The sequence below is a fragment of the Mya arenaria genome, chromosome 4 (genome assembly GCF_026914265.1).
Source record: "Mya arenaria isolate MELC-2E11 chromosome 4, ASM2691426v1".
NCBI classification, from domain to species: domain Eukaryota; kingdom Metazoa; phylum Mollusca; class Bivalvia; order Myida; family Myidae; genus Mya; species Mya arenaria.
Genome location: NC_069125.1, coordinates 78352233 through 78369927, shown reverse-complemented (window position 1 = coordinate 78369927; position 17695 = coordinate 78352233). Strand labels below are relative to the sequence as shown.

The window sequence follows — 17695 nt, the reverse complement described above, 5'->3', positions numbered from 1 at the left end:
AACATAACATAACAAATAACTGTTAACAATGAGCTTGTGACTTGGAAATAAAAGTATATAATTATGTTAAAATGAACACATTTTGGAGCATGCATACAAATAGGAAAATTGGATTAGAGCATCAAGAACAGCGATACTTCAACAAGTTTTCCCAGCTGTAAGGCCAGTCCACATGGGTATGGTTCATCTAGTTGATATACCACTGTAAAATGGTTAGTTGTTTCAAAATTATAACTTAAAGGGTAACCATATACATTGAAATAGCAAGATTGTAAGTAGCAAAATATACAAGGGAATAACGGCTTTGTACATCGATGTGTAGTTCGTAAAATTTAAAACTTATAATAAATCTAGCTTGATAGGAAAAATCTTTTTGGTGTTATCTTCTGCAAACTGTCAACAAAGGACCCCTATTTCAAATTAGCATGATGTCAATTAGCGAAGTTTTGATAGCGGTACTTTCACCTACACAATTCTATTGTATACCAATTAGAGACCTTTCACCAAACAATGGACGCTAACGAGCGAAAGAGTATCGAGAATTGATTTCTTAAAGGGCGTATTTTAACTATTTTTGCAATGGTTATCACAATTGATTGGTTGATATTTTAAATCAAGAATTATGAATATTAATGAGGTAAACAACAATTACAAAAAACTATAATTTAAAAAAAAATAAGTTGTAGAGTAAACAACTAAACAACTGAACTTCGTATTGAATTTCGTTCACTATTTTTATGTATGCTATTATATTTTGTTCATTGTAATTCTGATTGTTGTTCGTTTCTGCAGTGCAAACTTGTATAAAATGAAACGAATAAGACAAATTAAAAGCCTGAAACAACATTTGTTTTCTTTTTATATAATTTTTTGTTAAATTACGTAATGAAAGTTTACTTTAAGGTGAAAATGACCAATAATACGACCAACGCACAATATACGTCATTAACCATACATGTATACACAATCTTGTCTTTGCGAACACAGAATCAATTTTTCAGAGTAATCGAGTACCCGAGTACTCGATCGAACGATTGTCCGAGTACTCGAGTATTAATTTTACTACTCGTTGCCATCCCTACTTATTAGATATTAGCCCATGTAATTTAATTTAATAAGTTGTTATTTTAATCAAAGAATGCCATATCTTGTCCAGTGGGAGTAAGACATCCAACTAAAAACAAAACTGCTTTCTCGTTATGACAAAGGATAAAAGATATTCAGTGAACCATCTTATAGTTCTCAATTTCTTCTATCTTTTAAAGCAAAAAGGTATTATTTACACATTGAACATTTACAAGAGGGACCTGTCCAGGTGCGAATCAGCCTTCTAAATTCCAGGTACCGTAGTTTTGGGAGATACCATACAGACATTTGTAAGTTTCAATAGCAATGTATCTTACTCTGCTCAAATGTAATGTTGGCAATTGAACTCTATGAGGCCAAATAAAAAAAATGTCTTGTTTCTGGTCACCCGACCGACCCTACTTTTTACCCCCCGACCGTTTTTTTTTTATAGCGTAAAGACCGTTTTTTATAATTAGCGTAAAGTGAGCCGGGATTCCCGGTCCCGGCGCCGAAGAGTAAACCGCGCTATCCGACAGTAATATTATATTCGTGACGTGTTTTTTATACGGCCGTGTCGAAGATGGCTGGCCCTGCGCAGACAACGTCTGTTACGCATTTGATAGCCATAAAAATAGACAAATGTTCGCACTTCGACGGTTGTAGTGTCATTAAAGTTGCCCATTCGCAAACAACAATAAAAAGTCTTTTCATCGATTTACATGGCGAGCGAGAAAATGTCCGACTTGAAGCTAAATGTTCGGTAAGTTGTATGGTTGTTTAGATATCGTAAAAGGGCCATCGTAAAACAAATAATGCCTCGACCGAGAATGACAGTTTTGGCACCGACATTTTCGTAATTCAAAAGACTATCTATACACATATACAAGGTTTATTTGAATCGGACGAATTAAGGCAAAATAATGCCGACGAAGCGTGAATCATTATGCTGAGTGAATGGATTTAAATACTTCGTCTCTCTCAAATACCGAACGTCATATTAAAACGTTTCATTTTTGGACCTTCGTTTTTAATGTTTTAAAGGGTTAAAATTAATTTTCTGTATGAAGAACCATTGACATTACACTTAGTTAGGTGCCCGATACTATAATTAAAGCAGATAGAAGAATGAAGGGGCGATCTCTTATCTGGGTTATTTGATCAGTTTGCTTTTAATAAATAAAGTAGGAACTGTGGTCATTTAGATAAAAAGAGCTCCAGATATAAAACATATTAATGAGCTGTCTGATCAGGGTCAAATCTGTTTGCTTAACATAGTATGTTACAGATCTAAGTTTTCACTGTTTTGGCTATGAATGCATATATATATATATACCTTGATAAATTGGTCTGTGGGGTTGGGACATGGGGAAGTCTTGAATGAATAATGAACAGGTGAAAATGTTTATAGATTTATTCATATAAACACATGTCATTTTATTATTATTTTCATATATATGTGTGTGTGTGTGTGTGCGTGTGTGTGTGTGTGTGTGTGTGTGTGTGTGTGTGAATATGATCAGAACAAAGACATCATTTTTTATAAAACCTGTGAAAAAAATATTTAGATAAATATCTGACTCAAAATTTTCATATTAAACATAAAAAAAAATATACAGCTAAAGGTTATCACAGACATAGTTTTATGCATTGCATAAATCACTGAATCTAATAAAATGATATTTTGTCTCTGTGATGTTTAAATACCCAGTATTACGGTTTCTTCCATCCATGTTTATATTTGTTTTCTGACAAAGAATGACAATTGTTTCTTGAGATTATTTCAAATTCTAGTCTTGGACTTGTTGCTTCTTGTCATGTAATAGTGCTGTTGTTGTTCTGTTAAACTAATAAATACATAAATATGGTTATAAACTTGTGTCCAGTTTCCTTTAAGCCATATTTGATGATGTTGTATTGGCAGACAATATTTCATCATTTTTCAAACGCTATACTATTTCATTCCAAAGGTTTGAATAAAAAAAAAAAAAAAAAAAAACACCTACCTACCGACCCTGTTTTTTTTGAGGCATGTGACCAGAAACAAGACATTTTTTTTATTTGGCCTGAAGAAGATTTTCGTAAGTTGAGGTGTAATCATTAAAAACAATTTTTAAAGCTCTGTATTGAATCTTTTCCAATTTTTCTGTGTTGGTCTTGCTACAAAAATGCCAAACGACAGGACAGTAGTTAAAATTGGATCTGATAAAAGATTTAAAGATAATAAGCTTACAACATGTATTGGTTGTCAAAAATTTGCTTAGTCTTCGAAGAATATTCAATTGCTTAGCTGCTTTTTTGCACATTTTAGAAATCTGGGCATCAAAATTTAATAGACTATCTACCTCAACACCTAAAAGTTTCACTTGCTCTTCACAAACAATGGTGTGATTAAGTATATTGAATTGTTTTATTTCTTTAACAGACCTTAAGCCAACTGAAATTGCCTGAAATTTGTCATGTGATGTTCTATAAAATTTCTAACAATCAGTGCTCCAGCTAGGTTTTAAAAAGGACAGGTTAGAGTTTTGAAAAGCAAACAGCTTGAGCCCCAAAGCAGCAAATGAGGGTGGGTTTGAGGGGTCACCCCCTACAAAAAAATAAACCCGAATTACCGGTAATGCATTTTCCTTGATTTACAATGCACCAGTCAAATGTAACCACAGCCACCCAGGTCCGGGGAATAGCGGGGACTTTGACATACAGTCCCGCTAATCCCGGGTAAAATCCCTGACCAGCGGGGACCAACTGCTGGTAAAATCCCAGCCAAATGCCCTGCACTCCGGGTTACCTAAGTAAGGCCAATTCCCCGCTATTTTTGAAGCGAAAACAAAACCACCGCATTCATTCGGCACTGTGGGGCCACCTGAAAGGTAAAAACATGGCCCATTTGCCCCACTATCCCTGGTATACCCCCGGACATGGGCGGGGCCATGGTTACAATTGACTGGTGCACAATGTTTGTTTTTTCAAATTTTGAAGGGTGTTTTAATCACTAAATTTGAATGTGTCTTTGGGTAGCATAACTGTAACTTGTCTGGAGTCTTCTTCTGTGCAATGTCACATTTTTCTTGTAAAAATAATCTAAAATTAAGATAATATAAAGACTGTTAAGCATTGAAAAAATCATAATGGCATAGATACATGTCCTGTTAAAAAATCATAAGTGCATGGGTAGAAAAGGTACGAATGTTACATTCGGCCCTGCTGTTATTTAAATGTCTCTTGTTTAAATAATGTTTAAAATTGCTGACAATTTAGAACCAAATGACTTTTAAAATCACTGTCCTTTGCTGAAAAATTACCTAATTCAAAATAGAATGTTGAGAAAAAAACTGTGAAAATCGTTTTGACAAGTTAGTGATCTCACTGAATCTTCCATTTTCTGACAAAGTAGACCTGAAAGTAAGCCCTGCATAAAGCGTTTATAAAAATATATGGGTTACAAAGCCAATTTCATCATAAACATTTCACAAATAAACTATCAAACACATCTTAAGAAGTGTTGTTTTTTTTATTTTCTTAGTGCCACCTTGCCAATGTTTATAAATATTTGAAATGACCCTCTGCAGAATTACTGGTTTGTTCTATACAATTATCAAATGTTTCCAAAGGTTTATTAGTGCTTGACAAAAAATTTCATCATCCCTTCGCTTCTCAATGTATATTCTGATTTGCAGATGTTGAATAGCTCTGTTCCACAAATTGACTGTTATGCTACCCACTTATCGGATAAGGAGATTACCTATTATGAAAACACAGGTGTCTGCTCAATACGCAAATTTTATACGCAATAAGCTGCTCAATACGCAAATTTTATACGCAACAAGCTGTCTTATGACAATGACCAGGCACACGGGAAGATGAAATGGCAGCAAAGCACATTTCAGGAGTCAAAAGGCTGCAGCATGGTGTTGGAGCTGTGCGCAAAACCCCTGACAACGGATTACAGGGCCATCGATCTTTGGCACTGACTGGAAAGACAGCGTTATTGGAACATTACAATTCTAAAAGACATTATCTAGTTTAAAGGGGGCAGGGTGATAAGAAATGGGGCAGCTGCAGACCACCCTAAATAATACGGGCTTGCTGGACCACTGAACATCAAATGGCATGTTTAGATTGCATCTAAAGTTACACCGGTGTTCTTGTTTATATGGACACAAACCTCTCTTGTGTGAAACTACCCCAAAGATCAACAGACTCTACTATATCCTATGTGTCTATCAATATGAAACTAAAACATGGCAAAATGGATAAGACACCCTTTCCTATACCCAGAAATAATTTCTTGTTTTATTTTTTTCTAGGAAAGCCAATATTCTCTGTGGACATTCATCCAGATGGCTCCCGCTTTGCAACAGGAGGTCAAGGTACTGTATTATATTCAAATTTAACTATGCATCGTTATACGTCTTAAAATGCTTAAAATGTGTATACAACATTTAAGTATGTGAAATTTTATAAAGAAAATGTAAAATATTTTTTAAGTAAATTATTGAGTACGGTAATTGCTTCCTATTTTTGATTGAATGGAATGAAATAAGTGGCAAAAGTCTTTGATGTTCTGCTTTTATCTTTGTCTAATTCTGTCCCTGGTACTTGAAGGTGATGATGCTGGGAAGATCATCATTTGGAATATGGCTCCAGTGCGCTCTGAGTCGGCAGAGAAGGATGACAGTGTTCCCAAAGTTCTCTGTGAGATGGACAACCATTTAGGTAAGAAGTGTGTGAAAACTTTGAGTATCTCTAGCACAATAGTGAATACTTTGTGTGTCTGGGTTTTTTCTTAGATGTGTAAACTGTCTGTATCTTTATATTTTCCAGCATATGTATGTTAACTGTGTGAACTGGGTCAGGCAATGGTACCTGGCTTCATGTACATGTATTTCTGTATTTTCCAGCATGTGTAAACTGTGTGCGATGGTCAGGCAGTGGTCGGTACCTGGCTTCTTGTGGAGATGACAAGCTCATTATGATCTGGCACATCAGCAAGTAGGTCAATCCCTCCATAAGTTTGTGAGTATTTTTATGCTTCCCAAAAAGTGTTGGGGAAGTTTTTAGTTCCTTCTTCCTCTGTGTGTTTGTGTCCTTCCCACTTTTTTGTGTCTGGGCTAATTCTCAGCAACTTCGAACTTAAATTCATTTATTTGAGTAAAGCTTTACCTACAAGAGAAGATGCTCATGATATCAGCACTTTCTGGCTCGATTACTTTTAGCTCAACTATCTGGAGAATAAGGAGAGCTATACTACTCACCCTAGTGTCGGCGTCAGCGTCATACTTTGGTTAAGGTTTTGCATGTATTAAAGCACCTTTAAGTCATTATCTCAGCAAATAAATCATGTATAGCATCTGAACTTTAGATATGTATTCCAAATATCCTGGATTCCAACCTACTTAATTAATGAAAATTAAAGTGTTATAGGGATTTAAATAAAACTTGGAATAAGCAAAAAGAGCGATGGGATAAAGTGCAAATAGCAAGAGCTTTAATCCTACCTGCTATATAATATATTGTATATATCTCCCTTTTACCATATTTTTATACATATTTTTTGCCTGCAGCATAATTCCAAAGTATTTCAGGTATTGACCTCAAACTTCATACACAGATAGATTTTATTGAGGACAAGTGCAGTGCACAGGACATCTTAATGTGGATAAGTGCAGTGCACAGAAATTATATCAAACTCTTAAAATTCTTCTTCTGTTCTTATTTTGGCGAGCATTGGGATATGGCAGTCTGTCACTGCTTCTTGTCCAATTTGCACTTCCTTTTTCAAAAAGGATTGTGTCTGCGTTTTTAGTCTGCAAATGAAATGAATGATTGGCAGATTATGTTATATTTTTGCAGATTTGGAGCAGGTGGGAGTGTGTTTGGGTCGGACAGTAAGATCATTGAGTCATGGCGGCCAGCACACACACTCCGGGGACATGCTGGAGGTAAATAGTGGTTAAGATTGGTTTTAAGGAAATATTCATGTGTACAGTATTTTATTAGTGAATGAGCAGGTAGTGATGTGAGTCATATTCTGATTCACTGTGCATGATACTAAGAGTTGTAAAAGAACATACAGGAACATCCATGCGAAATGTACTTTTCTTTAACCTATTGTGAAGTCAAATGTTTTTCAGAGAAATGAAATTGAGGCAAAAATTTGGGCAATGAATATACCATTCTCTTCATGTACTGTGTCATGCTGTTTCCTTTACCATTCACTGTGTGTACTGTGTTATGTTTTGGCCTATACCATTCTCTGCATGCATTATGTCATGTGGCCTGCACCATACTCTGAATGTACTGTGTCATGTTGTGGCCTACACCATTCTCTGAATTTACTGTGTCATCAGGTGGCCAATACCATTCTCTTCATGTATTGTGTCGTGCTGTAGCCGCTACCATTCTCTGCATTTACTGTGTCATACACCAGTCTCTGCTTGTATTGTGTTTATGTTGTGGCCTACACCATTCCCAGCATGTTTTGTGTCATGTTGCGGTCCACACCATTCTCTGCTTGTATTGTGTCATGCTGTGGCTTACACCACTCCCATCATGTTTTGTGTCATGTTGCGACCCACACCATTCTCTGCTTGTATTGTGTCATGCTGTGGCCTATATGATGCTCTGAATGTAAGAAGTTGTGTAACCCACTTTCATTGCAGATGTTTTGGACCTTGCATGGTCTCCAGATGACACCTGGCTTGCCACCTGCAGCATCGATAATACTATCATCATATGGAATGCAGAAAAATTCCCAGGTAGTTACTGATATATGGATACAAGTTTCTTTACAAAAACACCAATATGATAACTGTCATTGTTGAAGTATGAATACTGTTATATATTCTTAACTAATTTTATGAATAAAGAATATATACAGACACAGTCATGGTAGTAAACAATTAATGCTTATGTCGAAACAAACTTTCAACCTATACAGACCTTGAGTGTTAATAATCCTCCCTCTCTGTTCTCTAGAGCAGGTGAGTGTGTTGCGGGGCCACACGGGGCTAGTGAAGGGAGTAACCTGGGACCCTGTTGGGAAGTACCTTGCCTCCCAGTCTGATGACCGCTCCCTCCGTGTGTGGCGCACCCGAGACTGGCAGCAGGAGGCCATTGTCACTGAGCCTTTCAAGGAGGTGGGTGGTTTCCAGGGGCAGGCTGTTTTACAAGTGGGCCTGTGGCTTATTTGTAGGTTGAAAACATATATATTGTTTTAAATCTTATCTTGAAAGGTGCTGTAAATCATCTGTGTCTAAGGTGAGGTATGTGGCATTAGAAAAGTTTTTGCTTTTCACTAAGTTTCATTTGCCTAACCTTCTGACACTTCAATTATTGGTTGGTCACCTTAAAGCACTTCCAGATGCAATTACAAATTTCTGTTTATTAGATTTAGTAAAAAGTAAACAGGTCACTTTGATGTGTACCACCCCAGTGTACACTGAGATTCTTGAATCAGTGTTTTGTGTTGTGCTGCAGTGTGGAGGTACGACACACGTGTTGCGATGTGATTGGTCCCCAGACGGCCACTATGTCGTGTCAGCCCATGCCATGAACAACTCTGGACCCACCGCACAGATCATCGAACGTGCAGGCTGGAAAACATCCCTCGACTTTGTTGGGCACAGGAAGGCCATAACAGTTGTGGTTAGTGATGCATGCAAATCTTCTTTCTGTTATCACTGTAGAATTAGGGCACTTATTGAATGCAGTGCTGTTTGTGGACTCTATTGGTACGGGGCTGGGAACGTTCCATAGGTGAACTTTGACAGCAAATAGGAATTTCAAATAAACACAAACAATTCTTTTTAAAATGTGGAAATATAAATAAACTTAAATAGGGCAAGCAATGAGGCTGAATTTCAGCCCCTAAATCACAAGGACAACCCTGTTTTTTTGTTTTAAGCTTGACTATTCGAAGAACAAGGAGGGCTATACTACTCGCCCCAGCGTCAGCGTCCGGTTAAAGTTTTTCGGCCAGTTTGGATTTTAACTTAAAAGTCCAATACCATTCATTCAATTGACTTAATACTTCACACAGTTGTTCAGGGCCATCACAAAATCAGGTAGGATAACTCCATAGTAACCTTTAAAGGTTGAAGTTTTAGGGCAGGTATGGATATTTATTAATAACTTCTATACCCTTCATTCAATTGACTTAATACTTCACATAATTGTTCAGGACCGTCACCCAATGAGGTTACATAACTCCATATTATCTTTTATACAAATTATGGACCCTGATTGACTATGGAACTTAGGTTAAAGTCTTAGGGCAAGTTTGGATTTTAACTTAAAAACCCAATACCATTCATTCCATTGACTTAATACTTCACACAGTTGTTCAGAGCCATCACATAATGAGGTTAGATAACTCCATATTATCTTTTATACAAATTATGGCCCCTGATGGACTATGGAACTTAGGTTAAAGTTTTAGGGAAGGTTTGGATATTTATTAATAACTTCTATATCCTTCACATAATTGACTTAATACTTCACATAATTGTTCAGGACCATCACCCAATGAGTTTACATAACTCCATAGTATCCTTAATACAAGTTATGGGCCCTGATTGACTTAGGTTAAAGTTTTAGGGCAAGTTAAAGTTAAGGGCAAGTTGGGATTTAAAAAAAAACTTCTATACCTTTCATTCAATGCACTTAATAAAGTTCAAAATTATTTACAACCCTCTTACAACAAGAAACATAACTCCATTTTAACCCTAAATACAAATTGTGGCCCTTGAATTTTTTTAAATTTTATTTTAATTTCTTTTGAAAGGCATATTTGTATATTCTTAACCACATTTTCATAATGGGAAATCAAGTTATTTGCGTCATTGTTCGGGCGGGCTGGTGGGAGGGCAGCATCAAAGTCACCTTATGTATCCAATAATTTAAGTTAGGTTTGACATAAAAGAGACCAAACTTGGTAATATTACATCGTTATTGTATTCACTTCTAAGTCAAAGCGGCGTAGTCGAGCGCGCTGTATTATGACAGCTCTTGTTATTATTCCCATCTCTCCAGCACAGTTGTGTTTCAGTTCAAGACCTAAAGAAATTTTTCATTGACATAAACATTGACTTTTGCAGAGATTTAACCCAGGAATCCTCTGTAAGAAGTTTAAGAAAGACGCATCAAAGGTATGCTATATTTCTGCATATTTTATTTCTATGTTTTATCATTTATTATTGTTATATATACATGTATCTTTATAAAAAAAAGACTTTTGTTTTTATGATAGTGACTAAATACTCCATATGAATATAATATAGTGGATTTCAAAGATTATTGTTTATTGCCTATGTTTGTTTTAGGCGCAGCAGTACACATGTTGTGCTATTGGGAGTAGGGACCGAAGCCTCTCCATCTGGGTATGTATGAACACATGATATACTGCACATATAAAGTTCTCATCACTTGAATATCTGGGTGAACATATCATCATACCATCATTTGGAGAACTAGGTGCACATATAATAATACCATCATTTGGAGAACTAGGTGCACATATAATCATACCATCATTTGGAGAACTAGGTGCACATATAAACATCCCATCATAATGAACTGGGCACATATAAACATCCCATCACTTGAAGTAATTGGTGCACATATAAACATCCCATCACTTGAAGTAATTGGTGCGCATATAAACATACCATCATTTGGAGAACTAGGTGCACATTCAATCATACCATCATTTGGAGAACTAGGTGCACATTCAATCATCCCATCATTTGAAGAACTAGGTGCACATATAATCATCCCATCATTTGGAGAACTAGGTGCACATATAAACATACCATCATTTGGAGAACTAGGTGCACATATAATCATCCCATCATTTGGAGAACTAGGTGCACATATAAACATACCATCATTTGGAGAACTAGGTGCACATTCAATCATACCATCATTTGAAGAACTAGGTGCACATATAAACATCCCATCATTTGGAGAACTAGGTGCACATATAATCATACCATCATTTGGAGAACTAGGTGCACATTCAATCATACCATCATTTGAAGAACTAGGTGCACATATAAACATCCCATCATTTGGAGAACTAGGTGCACATATAATCATACCATCATTTGGAGAACTAGGTGCACATATAAACATCCCATCATAATGAACTGGGCACATATAAACATCCCATCACTTGAAGTAATTGGTGCACATATAAACATCCCATCACTTGAAGTAATTGGTGCGCATATAAACATCCCATCACTTGAAGTAATGTGTGCGCATATAAACATCCCATCACTTGAAGTAATGTGTGCGCATATAAACATCCCATCACTTGAAGTAATGTGTGCGCATATAAACATCCCATCATTTGAAGTAATATGTGCATATAAACATCCCATCATTTGAAGTAATATGTGCATATAAACATCCAATCATAAAGAACTGGGTACATATAAACGTCCAAATACTTGAAGTAATTGGTGCACATATAACATCCCATCACTTGAAGTAATGTGTGCGCATATAAACATCCCATCACTTGAAGTAATGTGTGCGCATATAAACATCCCATCACTTGAAGAACTGGGTACAGTCATATAAACATCCCATCACTTGAAGTAATGTGTGCGCATATAAACATCCCATCACTTGAAGAACTGGGTACAGTCATATAAACATCCCATCACTTGAAGTAATGTGTGCGCATATAAACATCCCATCACTTGAAGAACTGGGTACAGTCATATAAACGTCCAAATACTTGAAGTAATTGGTGCACATATAACATCCCATCACTTGAAGAACTGGGTACATATAAACATCCCATCACTTGAAGTAATTGGTGCACATTATACTTGGGGTGAGAGTGATTTAGTGGTATAGGTGGTATATGGTCATGAAATGGTCTCAATTAAAAGCTGTTCAAAGAATTGAATTCTATGTAAAAAAGAAAATATTTCACAATCTTCTTTCTCAAAACCATCAGGGTGAGAGGTTAAATAGTTGGTGTGTAGCATTGACTATTGGTTTTTACCAAGTTTGCTCACTGGGGTCAAAACTTCCAATGCGTCACTTGTTTACCAAAACAATTAGACTGACAGATAAGGCCAAATAAAAAAATAGGTCTGTTTCAGGTTACCCGACCGACCCTATTTTTTCCCGCCGACCCTAACCTATTTTTCCCTGAAAAAAATGTGACTTGGGTACGAAAAGCATTTGTTACGAAATGTATGTACGTAAAGTTGACAATATTAGAGTTGGATTTCTGAATGTATTTACCGTACTTCACCTTAGAGTTCGGACACCTTATAATAATTAATTTTTCGCTCTGCAAATTCATAGAAAATAACCATTTTTACATGTTTATCTACATGTATGGTACCTGCCTTTTTCTTCATGTCTGCATTTTAACACTTATTAATTTATCCGTAGTTATCAATGGTTATTACGCCTATAAGTGTAACTCCTTTATCAAGTTAATTAAAATCCCATTCAACACTTTTTTATACATGCATTGAAATGAATAAACACCTTTTATCGGCTTCAGATCAAACAGTCACATTGTGTGACGTCACATAACTCTCAGTTATACCCAGGAGGATCTCATGGAGAGCATGGATATTGCTATGCAGGATTAATGTTTCTGAGTGGTGTTGTCGATTGTAACTTAAGTATTGCATTTCTAACTTTAATTCATCACATTAAATAGTTACCTGTATCATTGAATGTGTTGATTTTTATTGTTCTATTGATACAATACAATACAATACAATAAGTTTTATTTCAAGTCGGCAAGACACAAACATATGCAACATAAGCTCTGATGAGCTTTTTAACCGACCGTTAACAAATGTATATGAGATCAACAAGAGTAAAAATAGCTATAAAAGGAAAAAGTATTAGATATTTCTATATTATATATCATCTAAAAGCACACATATTAAGCATATCTAAAGCTGTGGAAAACGCTGCTGATCCTGACCAGTGGCCTAAAAACTGCTATAAGAACTTATGTAAATAAAACACTGAATTATCAATACCAGCACAAAAGTGCGACTGCAAAGAAAAATGGTTTTAAGAAATCAATTATCCCCCCAAATCAGATTTGAGAAGAACTGATCAGCAACTTTCTCACAGAGGGTAACTACATTAGCTAAACATTCTCAGTACCATATTATAACATTTAATGAAATCAGAAATAAGATTATACGACACATGTAAAACAGAATGGATGTTATGATGTCCAAAACAATTTTACATGCATGGAACAGAAGCAGAAATATTGACTGCAAAGATGCACACAACTTTGTCACAAGCAAGCACAACTCAAAAATAATAAGCACAAGTTGACATGCAAACATACAAAGGCAAGCATAACGCATAAACTGAATAAGGCAGAAAGCAAACAAAATATTATTTGGGTATACGCACCTGTGCTGTGATTAAGTTAGAAAAAGAGAAAACAATAATTTAATTTGATGAGGAATTACAGGCAATGCATCTACAGTTTTGACCATTCCAGGAAGCCATAAGAGATTTAAATTGATTAAAGTTTGAACATGTTCTGTAGTTTTCTGGTAGTGAGTTCCACAGCACAGGGTCAGCATATCTGAAGGAATTCTTACTAAATTTAGTTGTTTTCACTCTAGGAATTTCCAAAATATTTGTGTATCTGAAATTATATTTAGATTTTCTTTTATGTACTAATTCTGATAAGACAGGAGGTGCTAAGTTATTTAAATAAAGTATTCTGAAAGTTTCTATTGCCATGGTTTTCATTCTTCTTATATGTAAGCTTGGTAAGTTAACTTTAGCTAGTAGGTTATTGTACGATGATTCATAGTCATTGTAGACAAATCTTAGAGCTCTTTCCTGATTTTTTTCCATTTTTTTTAGTATTATCTTCAGAACAAAAATGCCATGACATTGGACAGAAGTTAAAATTTGAAATTATAAATGTATGGAATATAGTAAGCTTATTTAATTTACTTAAATTAGACCCAATTCTTTTCAAAACATTAAGTTGTCTTGCTGCCTTTTTACAAATATTACTTATATGAACATTAAAATTTAACTGATAATCTATGTCTACACCGAGCAGCTTAACAACTTCATCGCAGGTAATATCAGCTGGACCTATATTAAAAGTTGTTTTTTTTTCAAAAGTTCTTTTTCCAACAGCTATAGCCTGAAATTTATCTGGATTAGCTTGTAAAAAGTAAGGGACCTAGTATGGAGCCTTGAGGCACACCTTTCTTTATATTTTTCCATGAGCTGACGACATTACCAATTTTGATTTGCTGTTTGCGTCCAGTGAGATATGATTGAAGAAGAGTTGTTGCTGATTCGGATAAGCCATATGCAGATAGTTTACTTAATAAAATGTTATGAGGTAGGCAGTCAAATGCTTTTGATAAATCCATTAGGATAGCTGCTAAGTATAAATTTTGGTCTAAGGCTTTTTTCCAATCTTCTAGTAATTATGTCTCCCCCTCTCTGGGGGAGACATATTGTTTTTGCCCTGTCCGTCAGTCCGGTAGTCCGTCAGTCCGTCCGTACGTCACACTTCGTTTCCGATCGATAACTGGAAAACCGCATGACCTAGGATCACCAAACTTGGTAGGGAGGTTGGTCGTGAGGTGTAGAGGATCCCTATTGTTTTTGGGGTCACTAGGTCAAAGGTCAAGGTCGCGGCGACCCCCAATATAAAAAACATTTCTGCTCAAAATCTTGAGAACGGTTTGACCTAGGTTCACCAAACTTGGTAGGGAGGTTGGTCATGAGGTGTAGAAGATCCCTATTGTTTTTGGGGTCACTAGGTCAAAGGTCAAGGTCGCGGCAACCCCCAATGTAAAAAACATTTCCGCTCAATATCTTGAGAATGGTTTGACCTAGGTTCACCAAACTTGGTAGGGAGGTTGATCATGAGGTTTAGAAAACTCCTATATTTTGGGGGGTCACAAGGTCAAAGGGCAACGTCGCTGTGACCTCTAATGTAAAAAAATATTTCCGTGCAATATCAGGAGAATGCTTTGTTCGTTTCCGATCGATAACTGGAAAACCACATGACCTAGGATCACCAAACTTGGTAGGGAGGTTGGTCGTGAGGTGTAGAGGATCCCTATTGTTTTTGGGGTCACTAGGTCAAAGGTCAAGGTCGCGGCGACCCCCAATATAAAAAACATTTCTGCTCAAAATCTTGAGAACGGTTTGACCTAGGTTCACCAAACTTGGTAGGGAGGTTCGTCGTGAGGTGTAGAGGATCCCTATTGTTTTTGGGGTCACTAGGTCAAAGGTCAATGTCGCGGCGACCCCCAATATAAAAAACATTTCTGCTCAAAATCTTGAGAACGGTTTGACCTAGGTTCACCAAACTTGGTAGGGAGGTTGGTCATGAGGTGTAGAAGATCCCTATTGTTTTTGGGGTCACTAGGTCAAAGGTCAAGGTCGCGGCGACCCCCAATGTAAAAAACATTTCCGCTCAATATCTTGAGAATGGTTTGACCTAGGTTCACCAAACTTGGTAGGGAGGAAGTACAAATTTCATGTCCATCATTGATTATTTCTCACCTACGACCACACAATGGGGGAGACATGCGCTTTTTCAAAAAAGCAATCTCTAGTTTTAAAAGTGTAGTTTGCCAACCATGGCCTTTCCTAAATGCACATAAAAAGTTATCAAAGATACTGTCAAAATAGTCAGAAAGCTGTAAGGACATAACTTTTTCAAATATTTTAGATGGAATTGGTAAGATACTGACTGGTCTATAATTTGATTTTGTCATTGTGTCGTTTTTCTTATGTAGAGGAGTAACCTGGGCTTGCTTAAGTTTATCTGGGAATACTTGTGTTGATATTGAAAGATTGACCAGGTCTGTTATTGGTTCAACAAGTGACTGCTTACCTAATTTTAATAATTTTACTGATATTTTGTCTGCTCCTGTGGCTTTTTTCACATTAAACTTGTCAATAATTTTAGAAACAGTCCCTGAGTCAGTACTCTTAAAGCTAAAATTACTATCTATGTTTTCTTGTTTTATTTTATTTAAACTTGGATGGTTATTCTTATCAAAAATATAATCCTTCCCTATACTATCTGCTACATTTACAAAATAGTCATTAAAAATATTTGCAACTTCCCTATTTTCAGACACTATTTTTTCATTTTCAGTTAAAATTACTAATGTTAATGTTATTAAATTATTAATGTTACAATGAGTATTACTGTACAATTATTGCTTCATAAAGTCTATATTAAAAGTGTGGTACAAGTTTCAAAGTTTATTGGCGGATCGTTTTACAAACATGTCATGTCTGTGTTTTCTTAATCTCTTGATTTTCCTTGTTGTTTCTTTAATCCTCCATTAAATATATCACACATCCTTTTCAACAGGCAATAAATCGTTTAGGATGGGTAGTAACTAACTAACTTATCACAGTGATGTATACGGTTAGGTAATCTAGCCAGGCATTGTAACGATAAAGATCAATAATATTTGTCTGTGAGACTTAGTAACTGTAAAAGTTACAATCAATGTCCTTTGGGTGTCCGAAAAAATAGGTACCTAAAATAAATTATTTTTGGAAATAATAATGGATGTCCGAATTTTTAGATTGTCCGAACTCTAAGGTGAATTACGGGTAGTTTGTGCTTGTGTGGCAGGTATATTTCAATTCTTGAAATATATTTTCTTGTCAGATACAAATGAGTCAGATACTGACTTTCGGATTGATAGATGTCAGACTTAATAAGTGTGCAATTTTGGCAATAAAATCTGCATGTTACTTGTTCTTCAAACCTGAACACCCAGGTCCTCTTGACAGCATTGAGGTTTCCTTGGCTGATGGCTTATATGGTAAATTTGCTGTCCCACTCTTCATGTAATTATGTTACAGGGAGGTTAGCATTCTACAGAGGTGATTGAAAGCAAAAGGGTGCATAAAGAAAAGTAAAACCGTTCCTGGAAAGTCTTAAATAATAGCAGAGTGGTGTACCATAACTTAGTTGAAATCCAACCATCATTGTCAAAGTATTTACCAGACAAATAAAGAATGTTTCCTTTGAAGCATGGAACATGTTTAAAAACTACTGATAAACCTGAAAATTGATTACTTTTATTTTTGTTACTTTCTGAGTCAACAGTTACTGAAATCAATATATCAAAAAAAAAAAAAAAAAAATATTCCGACCTACCTACCCTATTTTTTTTGGCAGCGTTACCTAAAACACACCTATTTTTTTATTTGGTTCATAGCATTGACTTGTGGTCCTCTACCATGCTCATATTGTGTGTCTCTGTTGTCAATACTGACCATGACCTGTTGTTCACTTGTTTTACATAGTCTTATTAGGGAACAACACCTGAGCTCAAAGTGCTAAGCGTGAGCTATTGTGATAGGGTTATTGTCCATCATCCGTTCATCATGAACATTTTCAATCAAACAACTGCCACTCCTTAACCACTGGGACAATTTCAACCAAACTTCACAGGAATATTGCTTTTATACAAAAACATAATTTTCATGTTCTTATACGTCTGTTTAAAAACGGTGGCGTCACATATGTTGTTCGATCAGTAACTAAGTACCCTTTGACTAATCAGGTGAGAGATATAGGGTCCATTCAATTTTTGTTTATTGT

The 17695-nt window shown here is 35.9% G+C and overlaps 2 protein-coding genes across 3 annotated transcripts in view; one reads left to right on the top strand and one right to left on the bottom strand.

Moving 5' to 3' along the window:
- Positions 1–17695, bottom strand: part of LOC128230447 (protein HIRA-like) — a 257743-nt gene that overhangs the window by 154016 nt on the left and 86032 nt on the right.
- Positions 1–17695, top strand: part of LOC128230444 (protein HIRA-like) — a 37422-nt gene that overhangs the window by 1720 nt on the left and 18007 nt on the right. The window contains exons 2-10 of one of the 2 annotated variants that reach the window (XM_052942711.1): positions 5376–5438; positions 5674–5784; positions 5970–6060; positions 6922–7010; positions 7731–7826; positions 8047–8207; positions 8548–8715; positions 10167–10217; positions 10392–10448. In XM_052942711.1, the coding sequence (XP_052798671.1) occupies positions 5376–5438; positions 5674–5784; positions 5970–6060; positions 6922–7010; positions 7731–7826; positions 8047–8207; positions 8548–8715; positions 10167–10217; positions 10392–10448 (887 nt within the window). The remainder of the gene's footprint in view (positions 1–5375; positions 5439–5673; positions 5785–5969; positions 6061–6921; positions 7011–7730; positions 7827–8046; positions 8208–8547; positions 8716–10166; positions 10218–10391; positions 10449–17695) is intronic. The other variant, XM_052942712.1, reaches the window with a different exon arrangement.